Source organism: Mya arenaria, chromosome 13 (genome assembly GCF_026914265.1).
Source record: "Mya arenaria isolate MELC-2E11 chromosome 13, ASM2691426v1".
NCBI classification, from domain to species: domain Eukaryota; kingdom Metazoa; phylum Mollusca; class Bivalvia; order Myida; family Myidae; genus Mya; species Mya arenaria.
The window spans coordinates 10725051-10744906 of NC_069134.1; the positions used below are offsets into that span (position 1 = coordinate 10725051).

General features: G+C 35.7%; 2 protein-coding genes across 3 annotated transcripts; both read left to right on the forward strand.

The window, feature by feature from the left end:
- The first annotated feature begins 4737 nt into the window (after positions 1-4737).
- LOC128214460 (chloride intracellular channel protein 2-like) lies at positions 4738-6207 on the forward strand. Of its 2 annotated transcripts, none has more exons than XM_052920940.1 (3): positions 4738-4789; positions 5129-5439; positions 5576-6207. In XM_052920940.1, exons 2-3 carry the CDS (start codon positions 5151-5153, stop codon positions 5959-5961), a joined length of 675 nt encoding a protein of 224 aa, XP_052776900.1. In that variant the 5' UTR covers positions 4738-4789; positions 5129-5150; the 3' UTR covers positions 5962-6207. The 2 variants fall into 2 exon arrangements, with proteins under 2 accessions (XP_052776900.1, XP_052776897.1); XM_052920937.1 differs by having other exon boundaries at positions 4751-4885.
- Positions 6208-8448: 2241 nt separating this feature from the next.
- LOC128214950 (putative phospholipase B-like 2) lies at positions 8449-17995 on the forward strand. Its single transcript, XM_052921671.1, has 12 exons — positions 8449-8651; positions 10483-10610; positions 10739-10857; positions 11033-11127; positions 11571-11785; positions 12464-12552; positions 12838-12995; positions 14085-14177; positions 16155-16226; positions 16501-16653; positions 16883-17042; positions 17384-17995. The coding sequence occupies exons 1-12, from the start codon at positions 8467-8469 to the stop codon at positions 17603-17605; spliced, it is 1689 nt and encodes a 562-aa protein (XP_052777631.1). The 5' UTR covers positions 8449-8466; the 3' UTR covers positions 17606-17995.
- The last annotated feature ends 1861 nt before the right edge of the window (positions 17996-19856 follow it).

A 19856-nucleotide genomic window follows, 5' to 3' on the forward strand; every position in this document is an offset into this window, starting at 1 on the left:
AAAAGGCAAGCCTTGATCCCGAGATATTATTGGCAAAATCTAAATATAATTAAATTCGCAGAGCTTCTGAATAGCAAAATTATCACGGTTTTGAATAATCTAGGCAAATGTGCATTTTTTTCTTATTTAAAATGTAATTGCCTACCCAACAATAAAATAAAGCTCAAACCTATCTGCTGCTACTATATCCACGCTGGACTGTCATTCACTTTTAAAGTTTAAATAAACACATTCGTTCACAATTGTATTTTGCACGTGGATTTTCATGGTGTGCTGATTACTACAGAATATAAGTATCTTCCATGGCCGATTGTGTAAGACAGGTTCATTCCGACTCGAGCGTAGGGTGTTTTGCGCAAACGAGGTTTACCGAGTCTTTAAATAGTTCTGAGGAGAGTGAAGCATTATTTCTTGAAAGGTGCGTGAAAACTTCTTGATGGTGACAATTGAAGCGAGAAAAACTTAATTAGCGTTCTAAATATTGCCACAAGACAAGGTTTCCATGATGATACTGACAACAGTCTTCAACAAGAGAGGTAATTACAACGTGGTGACCATTAAAAGGGAGTTCCACACGGGCGTTTTATCTTCGCCCGTGGGCAAGATAAAAAATTCTAGCATGGTTGAATTATTGGACCTACTTATCTGAGGTGGGAGAAATATTTTTCCGTAAATGACCCGCACTTTGTATCTATTTGTGCCAGATTACACTAAAGGGTAATGTTTTCATAGCAGTATTTATACTATCAAATAGAATGAACGATGTATGTACATGTACATGTATAATAATCTGTTAGGGTTTCTGTTTTTGTTTTTTTGTTTTAGATATCTATTTACTTGCAGAAAAATACTTATACCACAAATATCCAAATTTTCCTCTCCAAAACATTTTACTTCAAAATGTTAAAATGAATTGTTTAACTAACTTTACCCATGTCACTGAACCCGCAAATACGTTTATGAAGCTTTATTTCAGTTGCACATTATTATATTGCGTAATAATTTCACTTCGATAGCATAGAACTATCTAAGCAAATATATTGTAACGGAATATTCATAACCATCTTGTTTACCGATGCTTTATTGAACTTTATAGTCTGTTGTAACAAATGTTACCATGGCAAATACAGGTAATTGTTGTTGTTGTTGTTGTTGTAGTTACAGTGTTAGATCGCAATATCTTTCACCTTATGAACACCCAAAGCAAGTATATTACGTATGAAACATACAAGTATCCTCTATACATACTATTAAAACATAATCGTACATGCATCAAATGTATAATGCATCATAATACTGTTATATTTATTTTATACTTTCCAGAGATTAAATGCAAAAAAGTAAAAATCATAGATCGTGTTCAAATACATTTTGTTATTTATAACTTGTATTGAAGGGACTTACATGACCATATACAAAATCTAATGTGTAAATTTATCTAAAAATTCGGTCATGTAATTAAATATTTTATCATTTTACTCTTATTTTGATATTTAAGATAAAACTATCATTCATTGTATAAATATGATGCAAGCATGCAGCGTAGAGATTTGAAGTTGAAACTAATTAGTAGTTTTCCTCTCTAAAATGAATGGAAATGAACTTCACACAGAGAAGCTAATTAACTACCATTTTGTGACCATTTGATGTTGAATTGCCAGAATTTAAAGTTGGTGGACAATTTTAAGACACTTTTTTATCGTTTTGGTAGAGGATTATCACTCGTGTGCCAATCGCCTTCCAATACAGTTAAAAAGTTGTAAAATAAGAATACTAAAAAAAAGTGAAATCACACCTCATTGTTGGTATTGTTAAGTGTGCAGAATTTGCAGATTTTATATTTTATTAATTGTGATCCATTCTGATTTTAAGCTTGCATAGTAGTTCTCAGATATTTGGTCATATATAGTACGTGTACGTCATACGTTTTTCCCCGGGCTGTGGTAATATAACTGTAAAGAGGAATTTTAATATCATACACTTAATCATTCTTTAACTAGTCAGAGTGTTTTATTTATTTGTATGAAAAAACCTAACTTAAACAGCCAACACCTGAGATCTGGCAAACACATATATTTTTTTTTCTTGAGGATCCCATTTGAAATGGGTTGAATAACTTTAATGGGTTATTCTGTGCTATATATACAGTATGTCTTACAAATTTGAGCTATTTAGTAACGTATGTGTGCATTTTTTATGTTGTGATTTAGTATAGATATCATTCTTAATTCTTTGTTAAACAGTCTGTGATATAACGTATGGTATTACTTACGCTCCCAACTCTATAAATATTGAACTAGTAATACCGTGAATGTTTGTTTGTACCATTAGTTTGTCAAGACCTGCTAGCTCCTATTCGCTGCATTACGGCATGACCCTGCCGTGACTCCATCACGGAATTTTGTTTAAATGCCATTAGTGACATGAGATCGAAGTAACTGCAATAATACCCATTCACATCCAGATATAGGAATAGAGATACAAGAGATCCGGATGCGATTCCCGAGCTCTCTGTGAAGAGAGACCTTAAAGGGACACTTTTATTCAAAATCCATTTATGGAACATTTAAACTACTGATAACAAGACTGTAACCGTGTTTTTAATAGCTGAAAACGCAAACATATTAAATGATTGGTGAGTACTAAAAGAGTTACTGTGATCTACAATCCTCTCATAAGATAGAAATTTCGTGTTTTCTGCACCTTTCTTTCAAATTAAACACGGTACCCTTCACAAGAAACATTATTTTCGACATCTATTCATTCTTTTTGGTATACAAAACAACTGCATCAATTGTGGCAAATCTTATTTGGGATAAAGAGTGCATCTTTAATTGGTTCTTTAACGTGCTCGCTGCGGGTATTGCACCGATATACGGTATATAACTTTCTTAGATTAAACCATAACATCATTTCCCAATACTTCCCTTAAATGCTGAGCGTAAGGGACGGAAGCTACCGGTACCATAGTTTTAACAACTTTCGGTTTGCGTGACACGTTTTGAACCCCGACCTTTCGCATCCGAACGCTCTCCCACGAAGCTATCGGGTGGATAAGATGGCAGTCAATTGAGTTGCAACTACAATTATAACAATTGCTAATTTAACATTGTGATTCTTGTCGTTAAAAGTTACGACAAGTATGCGCCGCCGCGTACATATAGCGATTTTAAAGCACAGTGTTTTCACTTGACATAGGGAAAGAACTGCTGTGTCTGACCGACGGCCAGTCACATTGAAAAGAAAGTAAATAATTAATTCTGATGTTTTTGTTTAAAGCTGCACTCTCACAAATTTACCATTATAACAACTTTTTTTTGTCTTGGAAAGGGCAAATTTTTGCGTAGATATCTGCAAACCAACGATATAAGATTGCTGACAAAAATCAGATCGTAGATTTTCATATTTCTGTTCGAAAATTAATGTTTTATGGCTTAAACAGTTACTTATGGGGTTTTTTTTACGAAAAATGCATAAAACATCAATTTTTGAACTTAAATATAAAAATCTGCGATCTATTTTTTTGTCAGCAGTCTTATATAACTGGTTTCCATGGATTTTCGTAAAAAGTGTCTCGTTCCAAGACAAAAAATAAAAAAAGTTGTCAAAAGGTTCAATCTGTGAGAGTGCAGCTTTAAAGCGATACATCATTTGTGTGGACAATATTTATTCAACTTGGATTTCTCAATCAGTGTTATTGGCCATTTTACTTCTTGTTTTAAACCGTGTGAATTAAGCTTTGACATTTTATATATCTTGAATTTAAAGTCGAACTGTTTCGTGTTTTGGCATTTTTTTTTATCAAATCATGTCCGTAAATTAAACTTTTATTCACAATATGGCAGTATATTCTCACATGAGCATTTAATAGCACGACGTGAACATAAATTGCCCAAATAGAAAGTCAATATTTCTAACATGACTTGCGACAATCAAAACTAAATTGTACTTAATTAAAAAAAAACATAACACACCTAGCTACTACAATGATGTGACCACCGCCAAGGAACGTAAACTTAACATTAATTTTGAGTGGTGTGACTGTTAGCACAAATTTGTCAATAATTGAAAAACGTATTTTCTAATTAAAGCAATTTTTACATTTTTTTTAAATTATATGTCAGATATTGCCATGATCCAAAAGTCGGACAAAGAAATAAATCGAAAAAAGGACGTCAAAATTTGCAAGCTCTCTTTTTCAACACCAAATAGGCTTTGTTTTTTATTCGAAAAAAATGATGACAATAATAATCTTGGACATATGCCCTTTCGGAAAATACATTTTTATTTATAAAATATAGGGCTTAAAAGGTTGTGTATGATAAGTTTTGAGCTTATAAATTCATGTTACTGTATTCAGTACGCGTCATCTTCATTAATTACAGAACTCGTTCACAAAAAAAAAATGCGTCAATTATTTGAAATTATACATAAATTAAAATACAAAGAACAGCGTACAATTTTGTTCTGATTTCCATGATATACCCCTCATGGTAACAGTAATCTTGCAATTTTAAAAACTACAGAAATGGCAAGAAACTGAATGCAGATCAACCATGTCGTAAGGATTCTCGTGTTGGCTCGACCTGCGGATATTTTATGTTACCAGATCCTCTGTGCTGTTAAGCAAACAACACGCTAGTTTATACTTTACAAACAGCATACATTGACATTACTGCATTGTCACGGAAAAGAAATTTGAGGGCTTATTTAAAGAGACAACATTAGTATAATCACCGGAAAGGCGTGGCCATCATTTGTAAACAAACGTTCACCACAAACGTAATGAGTAAGCATTTTAATGAAATTTGATGCCTTTGTGACTGAAGGGAAGCTTGAATGTGTATGTAGTGAATGAACTCTGGTTGAAAGGTTGTCTGTGCAGGTAAAACCTTTAAATGTCATCGATCGTATTCTGCATTCCAAAGAATTTACTTTACAATTAATTATATTTCGGATAACTTAAGTATATCGGACGTTCGGTATATTGTTTAAGATTTATCGAAGGTTTGACTCTGTAATCAGCTATTGAAACCAGTCATACAACTTTTATAGAAAGGTGGGATAAAGAGATATATTTTTTATTTATTAATAAAAATATAATAATATATCTGTATTGCCATTTCAGGTTTACATCATTTATACGCACAATGTCTAGAGGTGGTCCAAGGTTTCAACTTCTTGTTATAGCAGGGCAAGACGGGAAGTGTGTAGGTGACTGTCCGTTTTCTCAACGCGCCAACATGTTCTCAAAACTGGTTCTTAATCCCGAGGACATAGATGTCACCCCAGTCAGTACTGTGGACAAGCCAGGATGGTTTCTAAAACTCTATCCCGATGGAAAGGTGCCTGTCTTAATCGACAGAACGGAACGGAATAAGATTGTACCAGATTCAGAAGAAATTGTGAAATATTTATCAACGCTCTTTTCTAAGCCAGGTTAGTACACTTTCGTGTTATCTGGTTTCCCGGATACAAACCTTGTTTAAATGTCACATTTTTTAGATGGGTCCAGTTAATACTCAGATCAAAAAGGTGATAATGAAGAGTTGATATAAATGCATATTTATTACAGAATTAGTTCCGAGCGGTTTTGAAGGTATTCCAACGGCTTTTTTCCCGAAATTCGCAGCTCTGATGAAAAATAAGGATAAGGACAAAGATCACCAGCTACGAGTGGAACTGACAGCAGAATTAGGAAAGCTGAATTCGTACATTGAATCGAGGAACTCGTCAACTGAATATCTCATGTGTGACAAGCTGACGGAGGCAGATTGCCAGGTGCTCCCGAAACTGCGACATGTGCAGGTAGCCGGGCGACACTACAAGAACTATGAAATTCCAGGAGAATTTTCTGCTCTTAATGCGTATATCAAATGCGGGGAAGAAAGTTTAGTGTTCCGACAAACATGTCCGGCTGACGAAGAGTTTATCTGGGGATGGAGTAAATTTTTCTTGTAATGATGACACTGTTAATTTGCAGTTGCATTTAAGAAACAGAAACTGTGTTCTTAAAACATTTATTAAATGTAATATTTTATCTGTCTATGGACAGACGTCTCTGATTTATGTAAACCATGCAGTGTTTTATACGATTTTCACCAACATAACGTTCTACATTAACGGTGTTTCAATACATTTATACTTTGAATAAACAAAAAATCTCATGTATAATTTTAAGAAATAAATTGCCGAGGCTTTGATAAACAGACTACCAATACTACTATAAGGCTACTCAAATAAGATGTCATTTTGTTTTCAAAACGCAATTAAACTTTTCCATTTTGTAGATTAATACAGTATATGTATTATTTATTTTACAAAATTTATAACGAATGTTTTCACAAGACAAAGGCAGTCCCTACGGCGAGGTCAAACGACGTTAAACGGCACGGCAAGTTGATGACATTGACGCATTGACGCCCAGTGCAGTTCAGTCGGCGATATACGATATACCTCCCCCCCCCCCCCCCGCCCCCGACACACACACACACACACACGCACACACACACACACACACACACACACACACACACATGATTCGTACATGATTACAAAATGAAGTTACTATGCATGGGGGGAAAATAGTAAAAATTGCATCGTGTTCGGTGGAGAATATTTTTGAAAAATACTGAGAGGTAACGAACTGTTTGAAAATTTATGCTGTTGTGGATATGTCGGCAATGACATTTGGCCACATACCCGTCACCGTTGTTCAAAAAATCATAATATTTTATAAAAAAAAATGTCAAACTTTTGTTGTTAATTTTTATGTAATAAATACTTTATGACATCACTTTTCACGAATAACCCTTGTACATGTATATAACTTGAATTTATGACAAAAGTTAACAAAATTAATTTACATCGACCAACAACAGTCGTTATAGAGTTTACATACAACACCAGATATACACGTGTGTGTGTGCGCGTGCGTGCGTGCGTGTGTGTGTGACCGTGCCTGCCTGCGTGCGTGCGTACGTGTGTGTATGTGTGTGTGTGTGTGTGTGTGTGTTTTATGAACTTAGAGATGAACTTAAGAGATGTATAAAAATTGTTTAGCATTGACAATGACACCATGACTAGATACTACTGCGTTACATTCACCTGACTTTATTACGTCTAACATTGACGATGACCATCGAGCTGCATTCTAAAGCACTGTGGATAGCCACCTGACCACATTACGTCTAAAATTGACGATGACCATCGAGCTGCATTATAAAGCACTGTGGATAGCCACCTGCATGACCATATTACGTTTAACATTGACAATGACCATCGAGCTGCATTCAAAAGCACTGTGGATAACCACCTGACCACATTACGTCTAACATTGACGATGACCATCGAGCTGCATTCTAAAGCACTATGGATAGCCACCTGCATGACCATATTACGTTTAACATTGACAATGACCATCGAGCTGCATTCAAAAGCACTGTGGATAACCACCTGCATGACCATATTGCGTTTAACATTGACAATGACAATCGAGCTGCATTCAAAAACACTATGGATAGCCACCTGCATGACCATATTACGTTCAACATTGACAATTACCATCGAGCTGCATTCTAAAGCCCTGTGGATAACCACCTGACCACATTACGTCTAACATTGACGATGACCATCGAGCTGCATTCAAAAGCACTGTGGATAAACACCTGACCACATTACGTCTAACATTGACGATGACCATCGATCTGCATTCTAAGGCACTGCGGATAGCCACCTGACCACATTACGTTTAACATTGACGTTGAGCATTGAGTTGCAGCATTTACCCGTCACTTGCGTTGCATTTTAAGCACTGCCCCGAGAGTGTCACGTTGAGCGCATATATTGTATTCTAATGAGGCTTCTAAATAGGAAAACTGTTGTTTTTTTACTCTGAAAATGAGCAACTTGGGCCTATCAGTTATATTGAAATTGCACTTCTGCGGGTCGTGGCATATCCACCAAGCAGGGGATTATCGCTTGCTATCACTCAACACATGGACAGTATATCACTCAAAACTAGCACTCGTTAAAACAGAGCAACATGTTCAATGTGATATTAAATAGAAATAATATTAAAACACATGTCAATCGGGATTTTTTTTGCGTCAAACTAGATGCGGAATCTTGTATGGTTTGCTTTAGAGAATAAAATGCTTTTCCGCCCACCCGAGCCGAGGAAAGCCGTGACACACACTTATTAATTATTATTATTATTATTATTATTATTATTATTATTATTATTATTATTATAAAAACAAAAACAATAGTGTTTCTACTACGCACAGGGTAAAGTACAGAATGTAGAAAAAATCAGCTATCTAAATACTTATCAAATATTGCTCTCTCTCTGAACTGTGCGCATGAGAGTTGTCGTATTTTCTCTCCGTCATATGATCGATGTCCAAAATAATAGTTATATGTAGCCGATTACACATCATGTGACAATCATGTGATAAATCCAAAATGTCCAAAGCACAAACATATTTGTCAGTTTTTTATTTTTTGTTCCTGGGTGCTTTTCTAGGAGCCAATGCTTTAGAGTCTGCATGTGTCGTGAAAAATGATAGTGGAAACTTCAAGATAAACAGCGACTGCTCAGGAGGCTGGGTTGCACGTGCTGATTTTGACAATTTTGTGAACAAAACCGGGTAATTTTCTATTTTCTCAAATACTGAAATAAGTGATACAAATGTTGTCAAATTTATGCTTCATATATTTTAATCAATTGGGTAAATACTAAGTAGGATTTCAGTCAGCTCCTTAAAGATTAAACTTGAAATACACATTCTTCTAACAAGTTGGGTCATCCACTGGCAAGCTTAATTTCAACACATTCTTTATTTAGTCTAAAATAATAGATGTGTTATGCACCAGTCATTTGTAACCACGGCCCCCCCAGGTCTGGGGAATAGTGGGGACATTGACTTTCGGTCCAGTCAAGTCTGGGCAAAGTCTCCTTCCTGCGGGGACAATCTGCTGGTAAAAACCCCGCCAAATGCCCCCGCACCCAAGGGACCCTAGATAAGGATAATTTCCAGCTAAATTTGGTGATAAGACAAAACCACCGCAGTCACCCGGCACTGCGGGGCCATCTGAAAAGTAAAAACACGGCCCATTTCCCCAGCTATCCCAGATGTACCCCCTGACCTGGGGAGGGGGGGGGGAGGGGGCGTGGTTACAATTGACTGTTGCCATATACGAGATTCATCCAATCCCTAATGTCTAAACCGGATTGTGCAAAAACCAGGGGTGTTTGAAAAATATTGAAATTGTATTAAGTGAAGTATTTTATGGTTGAAATTGATCATAAAGGTTTATATGTATATTTTACCATGTAAATGAAAAGTTATTTTGCACAAAACAAGCATTTTATGCATTAAAACACATTATTTACCTTTCCAACAAAACGAAAGTTGACTGACACAGACAACAATTATGCCAAGTGGAACATCTTGACCCAATCGTAATAAGTCGGCCACCTCCGACAAGCTTCGAGATAGACCTCGTAAATACAATCATATCAACTCGGCCATGGCCGAAATGTTCTGATTGTTTTAAAGTTGTGCCCTGAAGCCTTGCAGGTGCCCATCATGTATATATCGTTATGTTTTGACAGAATGAATTGAAGAAAACCCGTCAAACTCATAATTATTCGTTGGATATTTATTTTTTGTGTACGGAACTAATATAAAATAACATAATCTGGTATTATTACTTGTTTTTATGATATTTTATGGACGCAATATGCTTTAACCCGGAATCTCAATCAAACAACTACCCACTTTTGGTACAAAACAATTTGCACGTGAAGGATTTGCCATATCAAAAATCGTAAAATTTTTCGCCAACGTACAATTATTTGGACTGATTCTTTATTGTGCCGACATGCTAATGATCCTTTAATCCAAGCAGTGAAAAGCTTTTTACACATTCTTGGGGCTAGAGTGTCCACCTCCTGACCAAGAAGTCCCGGGTTTGATCCCCAGTTGGGAAATGCTCTTGTTGCCTCTCAAATGGACACTCAGTTCTGGTGTTTTAGACCCAAGAAGCAGATTTGAGAGTGTTTATTTAAAATAAGCTGAAAGCTTTCTTCACAATTGTGCTAATTCAAATTGGTATAAACATTCTACCATTTCAAAATCTATGTCAGAGTTATGTAAATTTTCAAGTTCAAAGAGCTTTTGCTATGAATACCTTTTTACAGATATCAGTTTAATCCATAATTCCTTTTTGTCTGCCTTTGTTTACTGCTGGTGTAATTATTTTATTTTTGTTGACAATACAATTTTGAAATATGATATTAATATCAGACATTAAAATTGAGAATTATTATCATAATTGGAGAATTATTATCATTAATCGCAAGAAGTGTATATAATACAGTGGTCGAATATAGCATAAGCCTGCTAGCCCTTGACTAATACTTTATGTAACAGGGCTTGTTACATTTTTTCATTGTGTTTATATGATATATTTTAGATGGGGTTATCTGTCAGTTGAAACCAATGATGCGTATGATGATGGCGACCAGTCCTATGCAGCAGGTCTTGTTGAGGGATTCATTTCCAAGGACCTCATTACCATGCACTGGCAAAACACTGTTGCAGGTGATATTTATAACAGCCTTTTAATTTTTAGACAGTATCTAAAGTTTAACAAATGGTTTTTTTCTTATGTATTCAGAAGCAGTTCTCTGAAATTGCATAGCTTTTGTACAAATGTTTCATCTTAATAGGTCAGTTTTGTGAGCGTCCCTTGAACCCTGGGTGTGAGAAGTTGAGAAACTTCCTGCAGAATAACCTAGCTTGGATGCAGCAACAGATAAAAGAAAAGCAAAATGATTACTGGAACATGGTAAAAGATTCTTGATACTGAAATAAATCATAAAGTTAGCACACTTATCATTATTGACTTTAAATTTATTCATTTAGCTAAACATTTATTTTAAAATTTAAAATCTGTTTAATCTTTAAAAAAATTCAATACTATAATTTTAATAAATGTATGTTTGAGTTATACTGTTTTACAGGTTAGGCTGTTCCTTATTCAAGTTCGTGGTCTGACCGATGGATATTTTAACAAGCCAGGCCATGCATCCACAGATATTGACCCATTTGGCTTATAGTATGTGTGTCAGATGGACTTATAAATCATTTTTATTTCTTTAAAGCTCACGAAATTAATTAGTTATTAAGAATGTCAACTTTATATGTTATTAAAAATATACCAAAGTCATATAATTTTCAAGGACATTTTCAACGGAAATTGTGAAGAGGTTTGGCCTTTTCATTTAGGGAAAGTTTAACGTGTAAGCACTTTAAATTTGGAAAGTTTAATGCATATACCTACTTCAGGCTTTTATGCAAAAAATGCAATGACATAGAATTAGAATCAAGCACAACTATAACATCTGCAAAAGTTGTTCCAAAAAAAAATATGGAAACAAATGTGTATATGGAAACAAATGTCTAAAATTTTTGGAAGTAGTTGAATTCCAGCCTCTTCTAAAGATGGTGAAAAAGCTCTGTACTTGTCGTATAAAAGATTACCTTGCCTATTTTTTTCAGCGTCCTGTCACTCAGCGGAGATATGGAGGACATTCCCAATGCCATGAACCCCACCAGGAGACCAAAAGTCAAAGGATCAGGGTCATGTTCTGCCCTCATTAAACTGTTGCCAGGCAACAAGGACCTCTATGTGTCACATGACACTTGGGATTCTTACCAAAGCATGCTTAGGGTGCTGAAAAAATACAGCTTTGGATTTCACTTGATGAGTGGAGGTATTCTTTTTTTGTTTTGTTTTTTCAATGATAAAATGTTTTTGTCACCAGGGACATCAAAAATATATAATATCTTCTTTAGAAAAAGTTATTTCAAATTTTACCATACACAGCTGCCGTACAGATATTAAACAAGAAATAACCCTTGTATATAATTGTTCATGGTTTATGGTCTATCCCATGCTTATTGCGGAAATAACTACATTTCGCAAATAAACTTAGTATTTCAGGGTTTTAAAGCATGATACAAGTTGTTATGTTTGTGGCTTTAAGTGAGCCCTTTTGGAGTTCATTTTTAATCAAGCGTAACATCTTAAAACCGTCAAAAGTAACAAACTGCAACCATCAGCGATTTGGCATAATTCTTTGTTGTATCACCAGGAACATACTTCTGAAGAGGTTGGCTCATACCCCTGCTACAACTTTAAACTAAGCCCCAAGAACGCAGCTGTGACAAACAATACTTTTTTTGAGTAATGAAACTGACTGTAACAGTGTTAGAAGCCGCTGTTGAAGCAAATAAAACTAGTCGTCTGATGGTATTGGGATTGTGCTTTGTTTTACTGATTGAGTCTGTTAAGCTTAGTTTTTTTAGTATCAAGTAGTCCAATTCCACTGAACTACATTTCTTTTCAATGCAACACAAATGGTAAATATAAATGCAAGTGGATATTTCAGACTCGGTTCCAGGCAAGGTGATAACCATGTCATCCTACCCAGGAGTACTGTTGTCAGGAGATGACTACTATTTGATCTCATCTGGAATGGTAATTTCTTGTCATCCAAAACAATACAAACTTTGCAACAAAAATAGAAAATATTTGTTTCAATGTGTTCCTACCGTAGTCTACTACATTTCATGTGCAATTGATTTCTTCATTTGCTAGCTTTTTTGTCTTAGATAAACATGATAGGCTAAATGGAGCCATGAGTTTGGTCTCCTTAGTTACCTATAAAACACTTATGTCAGTAAGGTGGTTTATAGTACAAGCCATGAAAGGATTATCATCATGACTGTTAATCCTAAATGCTTTTTTCAATGCTATTTACAGGCTTCTTTAGAGACAACAATAGGGAACAGTAATCCGTCCCTCTACAAGTATGTGACATCCAACACGGTTTTGGAGGGTACACGGACCATGGTGGCCAACAGGCTGGGTACCAATGGGAAAGACTGGGCTACCCTCTTCTCGCAGTACAACAGTGGAACGTAAGTTGGTGGGATATAGCATTATGACAATCCAAAAGATGAATGTTGGACATAAATACTTTGGGAGAAATTTCTTAAAAAATGTATATTTTATGTAGATTATATAACATGATAAATAATAACTCACCATTTTAGAATAAAACCTTGCTTTAAATGTTATATGAAATAGATCAGTTGTTTATGTTTGCATGCAGTCTTTTCAATTGTTAATCATTTTGATTAGCAAGAGGGCCAATAAGGCCCTCGGTTGGTCACCTGATATATGGAACTCTGGTCATGGCCCATAAATGAAATTTGCCAAGATCTTAGAGTCACACATTTTCATTTTAATAAGATATTGGTAAAGAAATGAAGATGTTTAATATTACATATTTTTCATAAAGCAAGGGCTATAACTCTTGAACTACTGGTCAGATTTGGCCCATAATGCAACTTGGCTGATATCTTATTATTATTAATGGTCATAAGTTTTCTTTTTGAAAATTAATAGGATTGATGAAGAATGAAGGTGCTACGGTGGCTATGATATAAAAAATAGCATTTTTTTATTATTCAAGGGTATAACTCTTTACTTAAAGGTCAGATTTTGCCCATAATCAAACTTGGCTGAGATGTTACGGTCATACATTTTCATATTAAATAAAATAAGGATAAATGAAGAATTGAAGGTGCTTGAGTGGTAACAATGTTAAAACTGGCATTATTATGTTCAGTGGCAATAACTTTTGACATACTGATGTGGCAGATATATTGATTGTATTCAAGTTTGAATGTTTGTTCTGGTAAGTGGATGATGGCGATGTGGTCAACAGACACCTTTGCCTTCTTAAAAAACAGTGTGAAGAGAAATTCTTCAGATAACAGCATAATATGATTCATATGTGATATTGTTCTGGTACAATTATATGTAAGCACTATAGACCTGTCTGACGGTCAGACAGGTCTATAGTGCTTACATAAAATTGTACCAGACTCTGACCTGTACATTATTTTCTAAGACTTCAATATGCAGGGGAAGCATTCCTTGAATAAAAAAACTCCTACATCCTTGATGTTTAATTTTTATAAATAAATTTATACTATCACTAGGTACAACAACCAGTGGATGGTGGTGGACTACCGACATTTTCTGCCCGGCTTCACGCCTACCAAGGGACTTTTAACTGTGCTGGAACAGATACCGTATTATTGCCTTTGTCTACTTAATCATTGTTCAGATATAGGCATCCATTTACATACTGTACTTTTTCTGTTTATGAAAATTGCTATGCATAAATTTCACCTTACTAAAAGTAATTTGTTAAAAAACAATTGTTCGAATTAATCGCTTAATTTTTAGCTCCACTGGCCGAAGGCCATGGAGCTTATGTCGTCACAGATTGTCCGTCGTGAGTGCGTGCGTGCGTGCGTAAACTTTTACTTTAAACGACATCTCCTCTGAAACTGATAAGCGGATTTTGACAAAACTTCACAGGAATGTTCCTTTGGTGGTCCTTTACCAAAATTGCTCAAATGGTTCCGGTCCATTGCACAATATGGCCGCCAGAGCTAAAAATAGCAAAATCTTTAAACGACATCTCCTCTGAAACGGTTCGGCAGATTTTGATGAAACTTGACAGTAATGTTCCTTGGGTGGTCCTTTATTAAAATTGCTCAAATGGTTCTGGTCCATTGCACAATATGGCCGCCACAGCTAAAAATAGCAAAATCTTTAAACGACATCTCCTCTGAAACGGATAGGCAGATTTTGATGAAACTTGACAGAATTGTTCCTTGGGTGGTCCTTAACCAAAATTGCTCAAATGGTTCCGGTCCGCTGCACAACATGGCTGCCAGGGCAAAAAAATAGAAAAACCTTTAAAGAACATCTTCTCAGAAACCGATGATCAGATTTTGATGAAACTTAATAGAAATGTTCCTTGGATGGTCCTTTATCAAATTTACCAAAATTGCTCAAATGGTTCCGGTCCATTGCACAATATGGCCGCCAGAGCTAAAAATAGCAAAATCTTTAAACGACATCTCCTCTGAAACGGTTCGGCAGATTTTGATGAAACTTGACAGAAATGTTCCTTGGGTGGTCCTTTATTAAAATTGCTCAAATGGTTCTGGTCCATTGCACAATATGGCCGCCACAGCTAAAAATAGCAAAATCTTTAAACGACATCTCCTCTGAAACGGATAGGCAGATTTTGATGAAACTTGACAGAATTGTTCCTTGGGTGGTCCTTAACCAAAATTGCTCAAATGGTTCCGGTCCGCTGCACAACATGGCTGCCAGGGCAAAAAAAATAGAAAAACCTTTAAAGAACATCTTCTCAGAAACCGATGATCAGATTTTGATGAAACTTAACAGAAATGTTCCTTGGATGGTCCTTTATCAAATTTGCTTCAATGGTTTCGGTCCACTGCACAAGATGGCCCCCAGAGGTAAAAATAGAAAAACCTTTAAACGACTTCTCCTCAGAAACCGATGATCAGATTTTGATGAAACTTGACAGAAATGTTCCTTGGGTGGTCATTAACCAAAATTTGTTAAATGGTTCCAGTCCACTGCACACCATGGCTGCCAGAGCTAAAAAATAAAAAAAACTTTATACGACTTGTCGTCGAAACCGATGACCTTTTTTTCGATAAAACTTGACAGAAATGTTTGTTTGGTGCTCCTTTACTCAAATTGCCCAAATCATTTCGGTCCACTGCACAACATGGCAGCCAGAGCTATTAAAGTAAAAAATTTTTTTAAATAACTTCTCCTCAAAAATTGATGATTGTATTTCTATGAAACTTGACGAAAATGTTCGTTAGGTAATCTTTGCTTGAACCTTTTGGCCAGTGGAGCACAGGCACTGATGTGCCTCTTGTTCAACATGTCTGATGGACGTAACGTAAAAAATATGGTTTCATGCATTTTTTGAAATTGATTAAAAGTTTCTTTGTCAATGAATCACTAAAATGCAGTTTTTAACATTCCAGTTATAAGAGTAATCTTTGGTGATGAATTTTAAGTAAAATTACAGCAAATACCAAAAAAAGGATATTGAATATTTAAAGTTCAATTCCTTTGAATAAATGAAAGATGTATAAATAGGTTATACTTGCTTTCATAATTTTACTGTATATAAGAATAATTCAGAAGAGGATACAATTTTATTGTAGAGGCTCAGTGGTATTTGATGATCAGACAGATTTGCTCACAAAACAGACCTACTGGCCAAGCTACAATATTGCGTGAGTATATCAGGGCAGGTGAAAAAACCTTATTCATTAAGATCTAATGTTGCGTTTGTTTGACATTTGCCTTTGTTTAAGATCGATTGCTGCTGTTTATTGCAAATAGAACATAAAAAACAGTAAGCAAAGGACATGTATGATGTATTACATACATGACTTATTGGGTATCCACAAGTATCCATTGAGTATCTGTTGTCAGATCCCAATGTCCTTCCATAGAAATTATTGATTACCGGGGAAACCAACAATACAACAATCTGCTACAATCCAGGTTTTACCCAGAGATTTTCAACAAGAGTGGTTGCTGGGACAACGTGCAGAAGTATGGAGATTGGTTCACATACGACAAGGCTCCCCGGGCTCAGATTTTCAAGCGAGACCATGGCAAGGTCACTGACTTGAAGTCCATGCAGGCTCTTATGAGGTGAACAGTATGAGTTACTGGAGTTTTCTATATATGTGATATAAATGATTGTATAAGTGTCTAGTAAAAGTTGCTATAATTTTAGACCTAAAGTTGTTTTTCAGATTATGTAAACTGATACCAGAATAAAAAAACGTTCTGTTATATAACAATGATCCTATCTATTTTCTGATATTTTTTATATAATTTTGAAAGTAAGCCCAATTTCAAATATATGCTTAAATTACAGGTACAATGATTTCCAGCATGACCCTCTGGCCCGCTGCAACTGTACCCCGCCCTATAGTGGGGAGAATGGTATCTCTGCTAGGTGTGACCTCAACCCTGCTAATGGGACATATCCGTTTGGGGCCCTGGGGCATAGGTCACATGGGGGCACTGACATGAAAGTAGGTCAATTGGCATAATTGTTTTTGAATATAGTAGTACTACAAGCCCTTTTGAATAGAATGTTACCAATTTGTAATGATTTAAGACTATGGTTTAAAGATCAAATTGTAGAATATCTGATTTTCATGTGAAAGAAAAACTTGTTTGGTGATTGTATTATGTATAGAACCATACAAATTGTAAATCTAAAAGCTTAAACCATTATCACCATGCTTTTACTATTTTTAAGGCATAAAATTACTCCACTTTTGTGAGCTCACAGTTTTAATTTGCAGCATAAAACCATTTAAGTAAGATCATTGTGATTTGCTATTCCTACAAACACTGTATTTGATTTCAGCTGACAAATTCTGAGATGTTCCAACGCCTGGAGTTTATTGCCATAAGTGGACCGACTTACGACCAGTTACCTCCCTTCCAATGGAGTAAGGCAGACTTCGCTGCAGCATGCCCACATTTCGGTCACCCTGACATCTTCCAGTTTCAGCCTGTTACGTTTAACGGCACGCTGGATAAAAGCTATGGTAGTGGCAGGATTAACGTTAACCTTTCGGTGCAATAAAACATTTTGGTTTGACACACCTTATGATGCTGATATTATCTTTTTTCATTCCACTTTTCCGATATAAAATCTGTGATATAAATTTTGCCATTGTGAAGTGCTGAATTATTTTTCAAACAGTATATGCTTTGCAGTATATCTTTTCAGAGTTATAATTAGCAATGCAATTTTTTTAAGCAATGAACTGAATTAAGCTGCCTTAAAACATAAGATTTTAAAATGTTGTTTAATAGGTTGTTTTTTAATAGATAAATCCCGGTTGTATTTTTTGGGGTATGCTATAAAATATATCTCTAAGATGAACACTGCAAAATAAAAGTTATTGAAAGTTTGGACAGTTATGTATTTACAGATTTGCATATTTTTATAATAAATCATTGGTGAACGGTACTCTTGTGTTGTGTTTACCAATGCTATAGAGAGAACAATGTCGTCCCTTTTAATGTTAGGCCAGAAACAGAATTATTGATAACATTAATTTACACTGATGAATCTCTGGTTTAAAACCTTGGTATAAATATAATTCAGGCTTGGCTAAAGTTAAGACCTTGTCATTTGTTTGGTTTTATTATAATGGTTTTTACTAGTTGGTTGTCCTATCTGGATCTGATATTCGGGTTTGAAGGTCAAGGTGATGGACACTTTCTGAGTTGGGATTTTGAGTTTTTTCGGCCCATTCGGCGATTGCTCCAATAATATTGTTTGTAATATTAGGTTTTTGGAGCATAGTGCACAGACAGAATGTTGCCCTGGTAAGAGCTGAGCTTGATCTTCAACGTGCACCAGTGTAAAGCACTTTCACATGGGACCCCCATTTAACATTCCTCCCAGTATTTAGTAGTGTGGTGGGGCATTAAAAATGCAAGTGTGTTTTCGCTAGACCACAAATCACCACAACACACTTTATTAAAAGGTAGGATTCTATTTTATAGTCACACATCAAGCCTACAGGCCCACTTCCTTGTTTTACAAAACACATATGGGCTGTTAATACATCTAAAAATCCTAACTTTAAATTCTAGGCCGGTTGTATATTCATCTTTTGGTAAATTTCAAAGATAATTACCATTATGAAAACTTTGCTTCGCAATCACTAGAGATACCTGTTTCATAATTCAACTTCAATTGAATTGATGATTGATATTCAATTTTGGTCAGTGTTTCAATCAAGAAAATTTTAACAATTTGTTGTCGGAAATGATGCATTATATGTGTATTTTATTTTTTTCTTCTATAATGACATAAAAAGTAAACTTGGACGATTTTAGAGGGGGACGCGATTAATATTATTTATATGTTACATCTTTTATTTTTTAAAACCAAACATATTAATGTTAAAAATTACTGGACCAGGCCTTTCTGGAACTGGGCCTTTCTGGTACTGGGTCTTTCTCATACCAGACCTTTCTGGTACTGGGCCTTTCTGGTACGGGGCCTTTCTCGTACTTGGCCTTTCTCGTTCCGGGCCGCTCTGGTACTCAGGGCCACTTTCTGGACCAGGCCTTTCTTGTACTGGGCCTTTCTGGTACTGGGCCTTTCTGGACCAGGCCTTTCTGGTACTGGGCTTTTCTGGTACTGGGCCTTCCTGGTACTGGGCCTTTCTGGACCAGGCCTTAGTACTGGGCCTTTCTAGACCAGGTCCATTCTGGTACTGGGCCTTTCTGGACCAGGCCTTCCTTGTACTTGGCCTTTCTGGACCAGGCCTTTCTGGTACTTGGTCTTTCTGGTAGCGGGCCTTTTTGAAGTGGGCCTTTTTGACTTGTGTTATTGGTCCCAAGTTATAATGATTAAAACGACTGATTAGTAATCAATTCTACCAATCATTGAATGTAACGGAACACTACAGTTGCGGCTCATAACACTTTGAATCTTCAGTTTCATATATTTGTTTATACTTTCCATTGATAGATATATTTATAGAATACGGAAAAAGTTAAATGTCGTTCAAGAAAATTACATTTCAAAGTAGAATCTCTAAATTAGGATTTAGGAACAATTCATCTAGATATCCATTTGTATTTTTCGACGTTATAGTACATGTAAAAACACGAAAATGAACAAACGCCATAACAAAAAGGCTGATAATCGTATCAGTACAATTTCAGTCACAAAATTCATTTAATAAGTTTTTATTTCTCGTTTAAAAAGTAATGGTTGTATGTAATCATCCCGTGCAAAGCGTGTTAAGGTTCGTGCGTTCCGGCATGTGTCGATGATAACCGATTCCATGATCGGCAAACTCCGTACGATA